This window comes from Myxocyprinus asiaticus, chromosome 22 (assembly GCF_019703515.2).
Source record: "Myxocyprinus asiaticus isolate MX2 ecotype Aquarium Trade chromosome 22, UBuf_Myxa_2, whole genome shotgun sequence".
NCBI lineage: Eukaryota > Metazoa > Chordata > Actinopteri > Cypriniformes > Catostomidae > Myxocyprinus > Myxocyprinus asiaticus.
The window spans coordinates 27,290,014-27,303,095 of record NC_059365.1 but is presented as its reverse complement, the minus strand read 5'-3'; the positions used below and the strand labels follow the sequence as shown (position 1 = coordinate 27,303,095).

General features: G+C 34.9%; 1 protein-coding gene across 1 annotated transcript; it reads left to right on the top strand.

Annotated features, from left to right (window-relative positions):
• The first annotated feature begins 5,663 nt into the window (after window positions 1–5,663).
• LOC127412602 (tetraspanin-7-like) lies at window positions 5,664–11,177 on the top strand. Its single transcript, XM_051649080.1, has 8 exons — window positions 5,664–5,868; window positions 7,433–7,621; window positions 9,304–9,378; window positions 9,457–9,552; window positions 9,692–9,853; window positions 9,943–10,026; window positions 10,119–10,203; window positions 10,332–11,177. Exons 1-7 carry the CDS (start codon window positions 5,782–5,784, stop codon window positions 10,185–10,187), a joined length of 762 nt encoding a protein of 253 aa, XP_051505040.1. The 5' UTR covers window positions 5,664–5,781; the 3' UTR covers window positions 10,188–10,203; window positions 10,332–11,177.
• The last annotated feature ends 1,905 nt before the right edge of the window (window positions 11,178–13,082 follow it).

The window sequence follows — 13,082 nt, the reverse complement described above, 5'->3', positions numbered from 1 at the left end:
TGGAGCATAAAACAGTTCACTAAATACAGATTAGAGCCTGGTTGTCTTTGCTACATGAATATCCTATGATAGTAACACTTTACATTAATGTTCCCTTGTGTGGGGTTAATAAAGGGGTTAATTAATGACTAATAAGTTATTTATAAATGCATTATAAATCATTTATATGCATTTTTGGTAACACACTGCATAAAAGGGGCACTTTCATCCAATACTTGCCAAATAATGAGCATTTTAACTTATATGTTATACATGCTTAATAAATACACTTATTCAAACTAATTTGAATAAAAAAAAAGTGTCATGCCCTAATAAATGATTTATTAACAATATACTTTTATTTTGAGACTAAAAGGAGGGCTTATGTCATTTTCCAACTGTCCGCTTCATGTTCCAAAAAAGAAAAAGGAAAATCAAAGCACACTTCCAGATCAAAAATATAGTAAAAGCCTTTATTGTCAATGGCTATAACAATAGTTAAAAACAGTGGAAAAAATCTATTAACCTCTGAAAAAATAAAAATAAATACTCATTCACAGCATATAATAAATTCTGATGACCATTAAACCATACTGAAGTTTTATGTACAGCTTTCGAATGTTGACAACTCCTTAATAAATGCTTTACATCTGCCCACTTTGCATTAAGATATACATTTTCATAGGTTACTAATGTTAAATGAGTGTTATTAAGCATTTATAACTTGTGTATAAAAATATTTTGCAGGTATTGCATGAAAGCATGTTGTTATAACTTAATATTAATGTTGTATAACGAATTTGTATATGAATTATTAGTCATTAATGAACCCCTTTATAAACCCATAACAAAGGGAAGATTCATGTAAAGTGCTACCCATATATTCAGGGTCCAGACAGTTTAAATCTCATGTCCACTGAATTAAGTCTGTCTTCAACCATATTTGAGCTTGAGTTTATTGCAAGTTCTTATAAAGTTGCAACATAAAGAGGGCTTGGCAGTTGCAAACTTTAAAGGATAAATATGTTGCCAGAAAATGATTGTTTCCTTAATTAACTTTTAATGAACTTAATTAACCTAAAACCCCAATCATACACACAAATTAATCCTTCACACTCCATCACATACAGAAACTCCAGGGAGTTTCATGGTGAGACCTCATGTGAAATTGAGTAAAGCAGTGGAGCTTTGAGGCGAGGTATAAAGCAGAAATCTGACCCTATGCTCTTGGCACAACACAAGCAGGACTCTTGACTTATCATAAACCCTGTGCAGATGTGTGGGAAAGAAAGAGGGGGAGAAAGTGTGCACGGATGTGTGCTGGAGGGAGAGAGAATCTGAGCGTGTGTGAGAAATTATGAGAGGATGTGCTTGTGTAAGTGGAGCCAGTGAAGTGGCTATGGAACTTCAGAACATCAGAGGTGTTTGTGCATACAGTACTTACACATTTTCAAACACACACAATTAAGGCTCCCTCGCTTACTCAACCATACTGAAAGGTTATAGCCATTAGTGTTGGGTAAATGGCTGTTTATTTTAAATCTAATTTAGTTTGCGTGAAAGAGGACCTCACATAATGTTTCCAGATACAAAATTAAATACACAAACAATGCACAATATTGATTTCTTTCAATCTTTCAGTTGTCCCCGAAATTCCATTATAGCTATGTCATTTGAAACATAAAATAAAGCTTTGCATGTTGAAATACAGGTTTCTTTTTGCTACATTGCTAGCATTGCCATTTGAAAATAATCAATCATTTACTTAAGGAAAAAATACCAGTTCTTGTAATTTTATATTTTCAACTAGAAAATAAAAGTAACACTATTTTGTATTGTTTTCTGCACATTGTTTTATAATTCCCACACTTTTATTTTTTTTCTGAGCCCTACAGTAACAATGTAATACGGTAAATAGATTAAACAGCCTACCAAATTGTTTTGCCATTTCGATTCTAAACTATAAGTCATCTGATGATATAGTCCATGATATGACTTGGTGGAATGAACCTTTTAATTAATGTGTGACAGTAAGCAGCATCAATGATGCACAAACATATAAATATACACATTTTTCACTGCCATGAATTTACTTACAGGAATTTGCCTTTTGCTCACCATCTGCAGCATGAAGTCAGGTTAGCAATCCCTCTCATGCTCCAGTTCCCCCAACGAGGTGTTTGGGGATAGAAGTAGACATCATTATACAACAACTGAAACAGGCAGACATTAGCTCCTCAAACTGATGCCTTATGTTTACACATCTAAAGCATTGTGAACTTTCAACATGTTCTAGCTATATATACCATTTACCTACTACATACCCAGGCATCTGTGTGACTGATGGATACTTACTTTGTCTTTTGATCTCCTAAATTGACACAAGCTCCATTCCAGTCTCTGCTTGGACTGAACTTTTTGCTCAAAAACACAGCAGTCTACTTTCCAAAGTCTGTGAAAACAATTACATTATTATGTATTGCTTTAAAATAAAGTATACTGGAAATAAAATATGTATTATTTTTTGTACAAATATTGAAATTACACATGAAATTACCCAGCTCTATACAATAATATAAAATAAATATACATTTAAAAATAAATGACTATTTTTGAAGTCTAAGTGAGTGGAAGGCCAGTGACTTACTAAATCTCAATAGACATCCCATCATCATTTCCAGTGTAATAATTTTGAAATAACTCACATTAACTTCTTTCCATAGTTTCCAGTAACAGTGAGTAACATATAAACAGTTGTACTGCGTTTCTGTTGTGAAACCGATGAAAATACACGTTATAAGATGTACCCAATACCCAAGGATCGCATTTCTTGAAATGATCATGTCCTATTTGGAAGACTGCCGAGGCAAATTATAAGTGGCACAAGGAAAGACAAAATAGATTTAAAAAGTGGACAAGAGCATTGTGTAGTTTCATGTGCATATGTAATTCATGTACTTGCATTCACTTAGCTACTTGTTTTATACCACCATCTTGTGGTAGAGAAAATTAAATGTTATACAATTAAAGCAAATATATAGTTTTTTATATACCTTTGACCAAATTGTGATAAAATAGAATACATCCCAAAACTGCAAACAACAAAAACTACAATTTCAAATGCATTTATCATTCAGTTGCATTTGCTGCAACTGCGAATACTAATACTTTCTATTATGTGCACAGTTTGTTTGATATTTAAAGTCCCTAAAAGTTACATTTGACAATGGAACATATTTATATCAAATGAATAACAGTATTCTATCATTCTATTCAATGCATTTGTGTCTTACTTGAGCAAGAAAGCTCTAAAGAAGTGTTTAAAAATAATCACATTGTTCTAAACATTTGTTGCTACCTTTTTTTAAATAGCCTATTTTTTATTTATTTTTTATTATTTTTTTATTAATCATCTATTCATTCCCTTATTGTGTTTTCATTTTCTGCCATACATTATATGATGCAAGGTTGCCACACTAAAATGACACAGGACTTTGAAATTGATTATTTATGGTTGTCTATAATGGCTATCTATTATGGTTGCCTCTGAAGGAATAGTTCACCCAAAAAGGAACTATTCATCATTTATTCACCCTCATGACATCTAAGAATGTATTACTTCTGCAGAACATAAATGAAGATTTTTAGAAACATATCTCAGTTCTGTTGGTCCATTCAATGCAAGCGAATAGTGACCAAATTTGAAGGTCCAAAAAGGCATAAAGGCAGCATAAAAGTAATCCATAAGACCCCAGTGGTTAAATCCATATCTTCTGAAGCGATCTAGTCGGTTTTGGGTGAGAACAGACCAAAATACAACTTTTTTTTTCAATATAAATCTTGACAGCAGTCTCCTTGGCAATCATGATTTCAAGCTCAATTACACTTCCTAGCGTCATCTAGCATTCTGTGCATGCACCAAGCACTAAGAAGTGTAATCAAGCTTGAAATCATGACTGCCAAGGAGACTGCTGTCAAGATGTTCAGTGAAAACAAAGAGTAGTATTTTGGTCTGTTCTCACCCAAATCAACTGGATCACTTCAAAGACTTTAATTAAACAACAGGAGTCTTATGGATTACTTTTATGCTGACTTTATTTGCTTAGTGGAGCTTCAAAATTTTGATCACCATTCATTTGCATTGTATGGACCTACAGAGCTGAAATATTCTTCTAAATATCTTCATTTGTGTTCAGCAGAAGAGAGAAAGTCATACACATCTGTGATGGCATGAGGGCGAGTAAATGATGAGAGAATTTTCATTTTGGGATGAAATATCCCTTTAACTCAGACATGGGCAATTTATGGCCCTCCACATGGTTTAATCTGGTCCGCGGTTCATTTATTCTAAAAGCGTTTTTTCATTGGATTTTTCAGTATAGTTGCCAGATTAGAGATGCAAACTCCCCAATTAGAAATTTATACAAATTGGAAATATTCCGCCTAATGTTGTGCAATCTGGTAATCATGCATGGGAGTGCACTCTCGCTTTGAACAAACTTATCGATCTCTAGTGCAATATTCTTCTCAAGGAAAAGAGGCTTCTTGTGCTGTTTGGTGCTACTAAGTTTGCTGGCAAACCTCTCAGTGATGAACTTTAATAAAATATAAACATAGATCTCGGCATTATTGACACGCGGAGTGGTAATCATTGACACGCGAGCAAAAGCTAGAGAGAGATGAATATGTATTTTTTATTTGTGCAATTTATAATCTAACTCTTGCAGTGATCATTTATCATAGTCATGCAGTTTGTTTTATTCAGTTGCTTGCTGAATGGAAAGCCAAACCTTTGACGGGCCAACCATTGACGAGACTCGCATCATGACCCTTTTAGCGCTTAAACGGGGAATGTTTTGAGAATAAAATAAGTAAACTGGCAGGCTTTGACAGACATAAAAAGTTCTATTTTTTTTTAATTTATTTTTTTTATTATTATTAAAACAGATACCTGCTGTAAAGAGTGTTCAATTGAATAATAAATTACCAGGTAGAGGTGGTAAAATACATCATTTATAATTATGCTTAGCCTTTATTCAGTTTTTTTAAAGCCTGATAGAAAAGTATCTACCTTTGTAGAGCAATTCAACACTTTAGGCAACTGCAGAATAGTCCCATTAGTCACATACACACTTCATAAAATTGAGTACACAACTATTTCTGGGGTTAAAAGGAGTACAATGTGGCCCCCTATGCACTTCTTAAAGCCCGATGTGGCCCCTGTACCAAAATAGTTGCCCACCCCTGTTTTAACTGGTATATTCCACCAACATACCAGTTAATTTGGTGTTTGTTACAATGCAACTGAATGATTGGCATATTCAAGTAATACTTCAGATACTACCATGGTGCATGTAAAAAAAAAAAAAAAAAAAAAAAAAAAAAAAAAAAGGGTACATTTTTGCTAGAATTGTAGCACATATGGTGGTATTTTGGTGGAAATTATGTTTACCAGTATGTCAAGGCTTTGAATAAGCACGCGTAGTTTAAAGTACACATTTCCACGTGTTTCAAATTTCTCAGAAATATCCAAACTCGAAACGTCTTTCTGTTATTCTTTTAATTATTTTCTAATTTTGTTAAATCATCCGGCATTTTAATTTTGTTCTATTTACAGCTTTCCTAGACTAGATTACCAGTCCTTTATCTTGGAAAACAGCACTTCCTGTCAGGAAAAGCACCATTTTCACCATTCAGCTCCAAAACAAACTTCAACACACTGCAAACCGCAACTTTTCTTCCAGCACTCTTCACCGAGAAATCCCGTCGCCAGCCACATCAGCTGGACAAATAAACGCAGAAATGTCCCCTCCATCCGCACGGCTGCAAACCAAACCCGTGATAACGTGTCTGAAGACGTTTCTCGTCTCGTACAGTCTGATTTTCTGGGTGAGTTTGTGTGTTTTCATCAGATTCGCTGTTAGCTCGAGACGGCTATCTGCACAGCTAACTTACTCTGAACAATGGGCAACGAACAGCTGTGCTTCTTAGTTTCGATCCTAGTTCAGATTTGGAGTAAGTTTTCCCCCTCATTTAAACACAAGATAGGATACATTTTCTTAGCTTTTCAAGTTTTTATTTTTTGTTCATGTATCATTTGATTATCAAAAGACATAAATGACCAAATAGAGCCTGCCGAAGTCATGTATTGTTACCGGCTTAATGGAGGATTATTTCTCGATTAATTTACCGTTTACCTAAAAAAGCCTCTAATGTTTCAAAGTTGTTAATCAATTAATTTACCGCTTATCTATATAAGCTTCTTATGTTTCAAAGTTGTTAATCGATTAATTTACCATTTACCTAAATAAGCCTTTAATGTTTCAAAGTTGTTAATCGATTAATTTACCATTTACCTAAATAAGCCTTTAATGTTTCAAAGTTGTTAATCGATTAATTTACCATTTACCTAAATAAGCCTTTAATGTTTCAAAGTTGTTAATCGATTAATTTACCATTTACCTAAATAAGCTTCTTATGTTTCAAAGTTGTTAATCGATTAATTTACCATTTACCTAAATAAGCTTCTAATGTTTCAAAGTTGTTAATCGATTAATTTACCATTTATCTATATAAGCTTCTAATGTTTCAAAGTTGTTAATCGATTAATTTACTGTTTATCTAAATAAGCCTTTAATGTTTCAAAGTTGTTAATCGATTAATTTACTGTTTATCTAAATAAGCCTTTAATGTTTCAAAGTTTTTAATCGATTAATTTACTGTTTATCTAAATAAGCCTTTAATGTTTCAAAGTTTTTAATCGATTAATTTACTGTTTATCTAAATAAGCCTTTAATGTTTCAAAGCTGTTATGAAGTGAAATCTCAGTTTTAGGATATTGATTCAAGTCTCTCCTGTAGAAAATTAGAAAACTTTTCAGCTTTTTGTTGTCGTGCGAAGAAAAGTTAGTTGTTTTTGACTTCCATTCAAATATATTGATTTATACAGTGATTCAGTGTGGAAAGTGATATAAAAAGTTAATCAAACGTGGCCTTAATGGGTGCAAAGTCCGATGCAGCTGTTTTAGCTGGACCATTTATTGCTATTTACTGTGATTTCCAGCAGGCAGGAGACAGATGGCCAGACGGTCATACTTACAACCCCTACTGCTGAGAGGAAAGTGGATGAAGAAATGTCAAAGTCAAAGATTCAGACTTAGTTGACCTTAATTATTTTGATCAGTTCTTAAATGCTGTAGGTCAAGGCTGATATTTGTTTAGGACAGTTGTAACAAAACTTGAGCTTTCCCTTAAGACAAAATGTTTTTAATAAATGCTCTAAAAAACGGTCAGAGCTGGTATGAAGCTGTGTAAGTGTAATTACACAGTTTGCAAGGTTGTAATTGAGAATTGGGGTGAGTAAGGCACAGGCCTTTAATCATTTTGTGTTTCAGGCCATCCATAAACAGCACACCTATTGAAAATGTCTGAGAGTCTTTACCTGTTCTCTGTAGTTCACAGGAGTGATCTTGTTGGCCGTTGGAGTATGGGGGAAAGTCAATTTGGAATTCGACCTACTCTTGAGTTCTGACAAGGGCACCAATGCACCATATGTCCTCATTGGGACCGGAGCCATCATCATCATCTTTGGATTGTTTGGTTGCTTTGCGACCTGCCGTGGGAGTCCATGGATGCTGAAACTGGTCAGTTCTAGAGAGATATTGCAAGATAACTATCTCAGCACTGAGGGTGATAGATTTCATAAATGGATGTTTCTTCAACTTTGAGCACATTTAAAGGGTAGTTCACCCAAAAGTGAAAATTCTCATCATTGCCTCATGCCATCCCAGATGTTAACAACTTTCTTCAGCTGAACACAAGCAAAGATTTTTAGAAAGGAATTTCTCAACTCTGTAAGTCTTTACAATGTAAGTGAATGGTGGCCAGAACTTTGAAGGTCCAAAAGCACAAAGGCAGCATAAAAGTAATCCATACGACTCCAGTGGTTAAATTATTGTCTTCTGAAGTGATACAGTCACTTTGGGTGGGAAACAGATCAATATTTCAATACCTTTTTACTATTAATCTCCACTTTCACTTTAAGAAAGTGAAAGTGGAGATTTATAGTAAAAAAGGACTTAAATATTGATTTATTTCTCACCCACTCATATCATATTGCTTCTGAAGCATTCAGAATACAGAGTCTTATACTGTAAATTACTTTTATGCTGCCTTTATATGCCTTTTGAAGCTTGAAAGGTCTGGTCACCATTCACTTGCATTGAAAGGACCTACAGAGCTGAAATATTCATCTAAAAATCTTAATTTGTGTTCAGCAGAAGAAAGAAAGTCATACACGTCTGGGATGGCATAAGGCTGAGAAAATTATGAAAGAATTTTCATTTTTGGGTGAACTATCCGTTTAACACAGTGGACTTCTTATAATTAAAGCATCATTAAAACATTTTTCACACTCTCCCTACTTTTTTATTTATTAATTTTACTTCTAACAATGTCCAACAGTGTATGTACACGACACTTATGTCATTTTTTTCTTAAAGTCATGAAACTTTACACCACCGTGTAGAATAGAATTCTGTGGTGGTGGTGATGATGATGATGGAAATGAAGTTTTTCATGTTTTTGGAATAAAATGTCTTACTCTTTTGCCTTGCTAAGGCTAATTTCAAAGCTAAAATTTTATGTATCCTAAATACACACAGTGAAATATTTTCATGCTATTTGCACAATTTGGCAAAAGTACAGCTTGATTGGAAATAACGCTCAATAATAATAATCTGTTCACAACTGATAATTACCTAGAATTTTCTTTATTTTCTTAAAACATCAAAGGTCTCTATTTGATTTCAAGCACGCTCTTCGCTGACACTTGTCAACTTAGTTAACAAGTATACTAACTTTTGGAAAAACTTGTTTGGTGTGGTGGAAATTACAGTACAACTATGGGACATTCGTTAATTTTACTAGCAAGAGGTATTTCACTCCTTGATTAGATTATCATAGTTTTAAACAAGCAATACTTTTGTAGTTTAATGCTGGATCTTCATAATTTAATATTGAACGACAGTAAAAGGCATTTAAAGGTACCGAAAATAAATGATGAAGGCCTAGTAAGAAGTTTCAAGTCAGTTTGAATGTGACCTTCAAATAACAAAAAGTTTAAATCTGTTCGTTTGAATAAAAATCATCCCCTTAGACATGAAATTACTTGTGAGAAGTTGAAACACCCATGCGTGAAACTTGATAAGCAAGATTGATTTGACTTGAGAAGTTGTACATGTTTTCAAACCGTTTGTGTTAATTGTGTTTATTAAACATTTTCCCATTTTGTATTTCCTCCTTTTATTTTTTTATTTTTTTTTAGTATGCTATGTTCCTGATACTGGTGTTCTTAGCCGAACTGGTGGCAGGCATATCCGGCTTCATTTTTAGACATGAGGTAATTTATTCATTCTTGAGCCTTTACATATAGTATTTCTTATGTCATTCACCACCTACAACCATTAATTCCTTTTAGATTAAAGCAGTACTTCAAGATGTTTATAAAAGTGCAGAATCAGCCTACACTGGTACGGACATTAGAAGCAACGATCTGGACAGGATCCAGAGAACAGTAAGGATGTATTTGTTTGATTCATAGCGCAACGCCTACAAAATATGAAAATGTTAGTTAGTACAGTGGAATCATGCTATAATGATGTCCTACCCTGTCTCAGACTGACTCATGAATGATATTATTCTGTCCATTGTAGCTGCAGTGCTGCGGAGAAAAGAACTACACTAGCTGGGCAAACACAGAGTACTTCCAAAAAGTGGGCATCCCCAAAAGTTGCTGTAATCCGACTGCTGGCGGTAATTGCACTACTGTAGAACTGAAGGATCTCAAGCTGGCTGCAGCAGTGGTGTACCAGCAGGTAAGAACTTGATTGTTTCAGAATACTCCCTAATGAACACACTTCTATAAGAAATATCTGACATTGTAAAATGAAAATCCTCCTTGCAGGGCTGTTTCTCTCTGATGACTACCACGTTGGAGGCTAATCTTGGGATTATTGCTGGAATATCTTTTGGAATAGCCTTCTTCCAGGTATTTGTCACATCCCGTTTGTGACATAAGTATTTTTGAATGTTTCTAAAAGTAATTCTGTTGTCTTTATTTGACATTCAAATCCTCATCAGCTTATTGGAATATTCCTGGCATGCTGTCTGTCTCGCTATATCACCAACAACCAATATGAGATGGTGTAGTAATCCTCCACCACAGGTATATTTTCTTATTATACAGTACATTTTGTGTTATTTAATGTTGAAGCCATGAAAACATGACAAAATGCAGTTAAATCACTAGTTTTTATTATCTAGCACTTCTTACTGTCGCTTCCTGTTTTACAGGATATCATCTCAGGATCACCAAGGACTGAACCTGACACAAAGGGAAATCATGTAGTATCAGTGTTTTGTATGTGTGCCTTAGCTAAGCATTTCATTTTAGAGACTTTCTCGCTGCTTTTTAACAATATTTCTTGTTGCTTGTTAGATTGAAGGGATGGTACCCACTCCTAAGGGACAGGACAATTTTGCAGTTGTTTCAGTTGTTTTGCCACACTGTAAATATAACCATGGTTAGATGCACAGATGTTTGTATTACGTGCATACATTTTACCCAGTGTTAAACCAGAAATACTCAGTCAGTTAAGCAGCAGATTGTGTGCTGTACACATCAACTTAACATAGAGCTAAAATGATAAAGTTTTTTTTTTCCTTGAAACCTGAACCTTTTCTCAACATTTGCCAAAAAGTATATTTGAGTAAAACTTGATAATTCAATAATTCCTTTTGAGATCCTGTGTTATCCACCCAGTATGTAGCATATTAAGTTTTGTTTTTATAGGCCTTATCACCAGATAATTTGGTTTTGTTACAGAAAAAATTTGGATTGCTTTTGAGAAAATGTAGTTATTTGTAGTCTTCATTTATTGATGTAGCCATGATAGTATAGTAATAACATGAACTGCTGAATGCCATGACTGTGATGAGCTTAAAAAAAAAAAAAAAAAAAAAAAAAAGTAGTCTCTCTTTAACTTGGATATGTCTACAAAAATGTGAAACTGTCACAGACGTTTGTCAGTAACGATATTTAAAATGTACATACAATAACAGAAATATCAACTCCTTGGTACAACAAGTGTTTTTCTTTTTTAATCGTATTTGCATTTATAAAGAAAATCATGTGTTTAATGCTTTAAACTGTCAATTTTCTCTTCCAACATGCATATTATTGTTACTCATTTTAAGGCAGATAAGCCATCATGCATTTTGTCAGCCTATGGAATTACTTTTTGGGCATGTTCACTTTTATTTATAAGACAACTATATTGTCAATAGTCTGTTGTTCTTTTTTGTGGAAACTCTATTTCTAGGAAAAATAAACTTGTTTTTGGATGACTTTTTTGCTCAAGCAGAGGCCTTAGACACAAGACCATTAGATGGCGCTGTTGCTTTATGTTTAGAAATAAAGACGTACTATGCAACTTGGGTTGGACCTCATAATTGCACATTACAAAGCAGAATTACAGCTCAAAAATTATTTAAATTGATCGACAACAAAACGACAGCTAGCCTCGTATTATTGACTCAAATTAAACCGTAACGGAAAATAGTTGATTTTGGTATCGGTCACTATTTTTGACCACGCTCTCATTATTAAAGACCGAATCTGTCCGGTGTGTTAAACTGTGTGGAGGGACTAGATTTTGTAAAAAAAAATAAAAATAAAATAAGTATTGACAAACCGGTATATTAGATTTCCTTGATAGTGACGTCGGTTCTTTTGAACCGGCTCTTTTTAATGATTTGTTCGAACCGATTCGCAAAGCGTTTGTAATTCACTCCAACACTGAAAGGTGTTGCAGCCATAAACAACATAGTATTTGACCAAATATATGTCGGAAAAATCGCTTACTGACCTTTTCGGTGTAAAGAATCAGAATGAGCTTTATTGCCAATATGCTTACACAAGGAATTTGTCATGGTGACAGAAGCTTCCAGTGCAAAGAAAATGCAACGTATAAATACATAAATGGAAACACATACATTTAAACGTATATACATGTAGTAACATAAAAAATAAATAATACGATATAACAGATAAAACAAAAGAAATATGCAGTAGAGCAATAATGTTGTTTGAATATTTTATATAAAGATATATAGTTAAATGCAGGTGATGTATTGAAGAAGAGGTAGGATATGTTAAAGAATATAAATGAAATACAAGTAGGAATGGATGTATTGAATATTGCCCATGGTTGTACTGACAAAAGGAAAGTATTTGGGGGCCGTTTTAACTGTTCATGAGGTAAATGGCCTGAGGGAAAAAACTGTTCCTGTGCCTGGTTGTTCTGGTGCTCAGTGCTCTGTAGTGCCGGCCAGAGGGCAACAGTTCGATAAGTAAGTGTGCTGGGTGAATGGGGTCAAGGGTGATTTTACCAGCCCTTTTCCTCACTCTGTATGTGTACAGTTCTAGGAGGGTGGGTAGGGGAATGCCAATAATCCTCTCAGCAGTCCGAACTATCCTTTAAAATCTTCTGTCTGACTTGGTAGCTGCTCCAAACCAGACAGTTACTGAAGTGCAGAGGACAGACTCAATGACTGCTGAGTAGAACTGTATCAGCAGCGCCTGTGGCAAGTTGAACTTCCTCAGCTGGCGAAGGAAGTACAACCTCTGCAGGGCCTTTTTCAAAATGGGGTCAATGTGAGTCCCCCACTTCAGGTCCTGTGAGATGGTAGTGCCCAGGAACCTGAATGACTCCACTGCTGCCACAGTGTGGTTCAGAATGGTGAGCAGGGTTAAAGTTGGGGGGTTCCTCCTAAAGTCCACAATCATCTCCACTGTTTTAAGCATGTTCAGCTCCAAGTTGTTTTGACTGCACCAGACAGCCAGCTGTTCAACCTCCCTTCTGTATGCAGACTCTTTGTCATCTCGGATGAGACCGATGACAGTGGTGTCGTCTGCAAACTTCAGGAGCTTGACAGAGGTGTCCTTGGCGGTGCAGTCATTGGTGTAGAGGGAGAAGAGTAGAGGGGAGAGCACACATCCCTGGGGGGCACCAGTGCTGATTGTACAGGTGCTGGAGGTGAACT

What these genes read in the sequence shown, in the direction of transcription:
- LOC127412602 (XM_051649080.1), top strand. Translation starts at nt 5,782, where the DNA reads ATGTCCCCTCCATCCGCACGGCTGCAAACCAAACCCGTGATAACGTGT. An exon ending in GTCCATGGATGCTGAAACTG is followed by an intron (nt 7,622 to 9,303) that starts GTCAGTTCTAGA and finishes ATTTTTTTTTAG; the next exon opens with TATGCTATGTTCCTGATACT. An exon ending in GCTTCATTTTTAGACATGAG is followed by an intron (nt 9,379 to 9,456) that starts GTAATTTATTCA and finishes AATTCCTTTTAG; the next exon opens with ATTAAAGCAGTACTTCAAGA.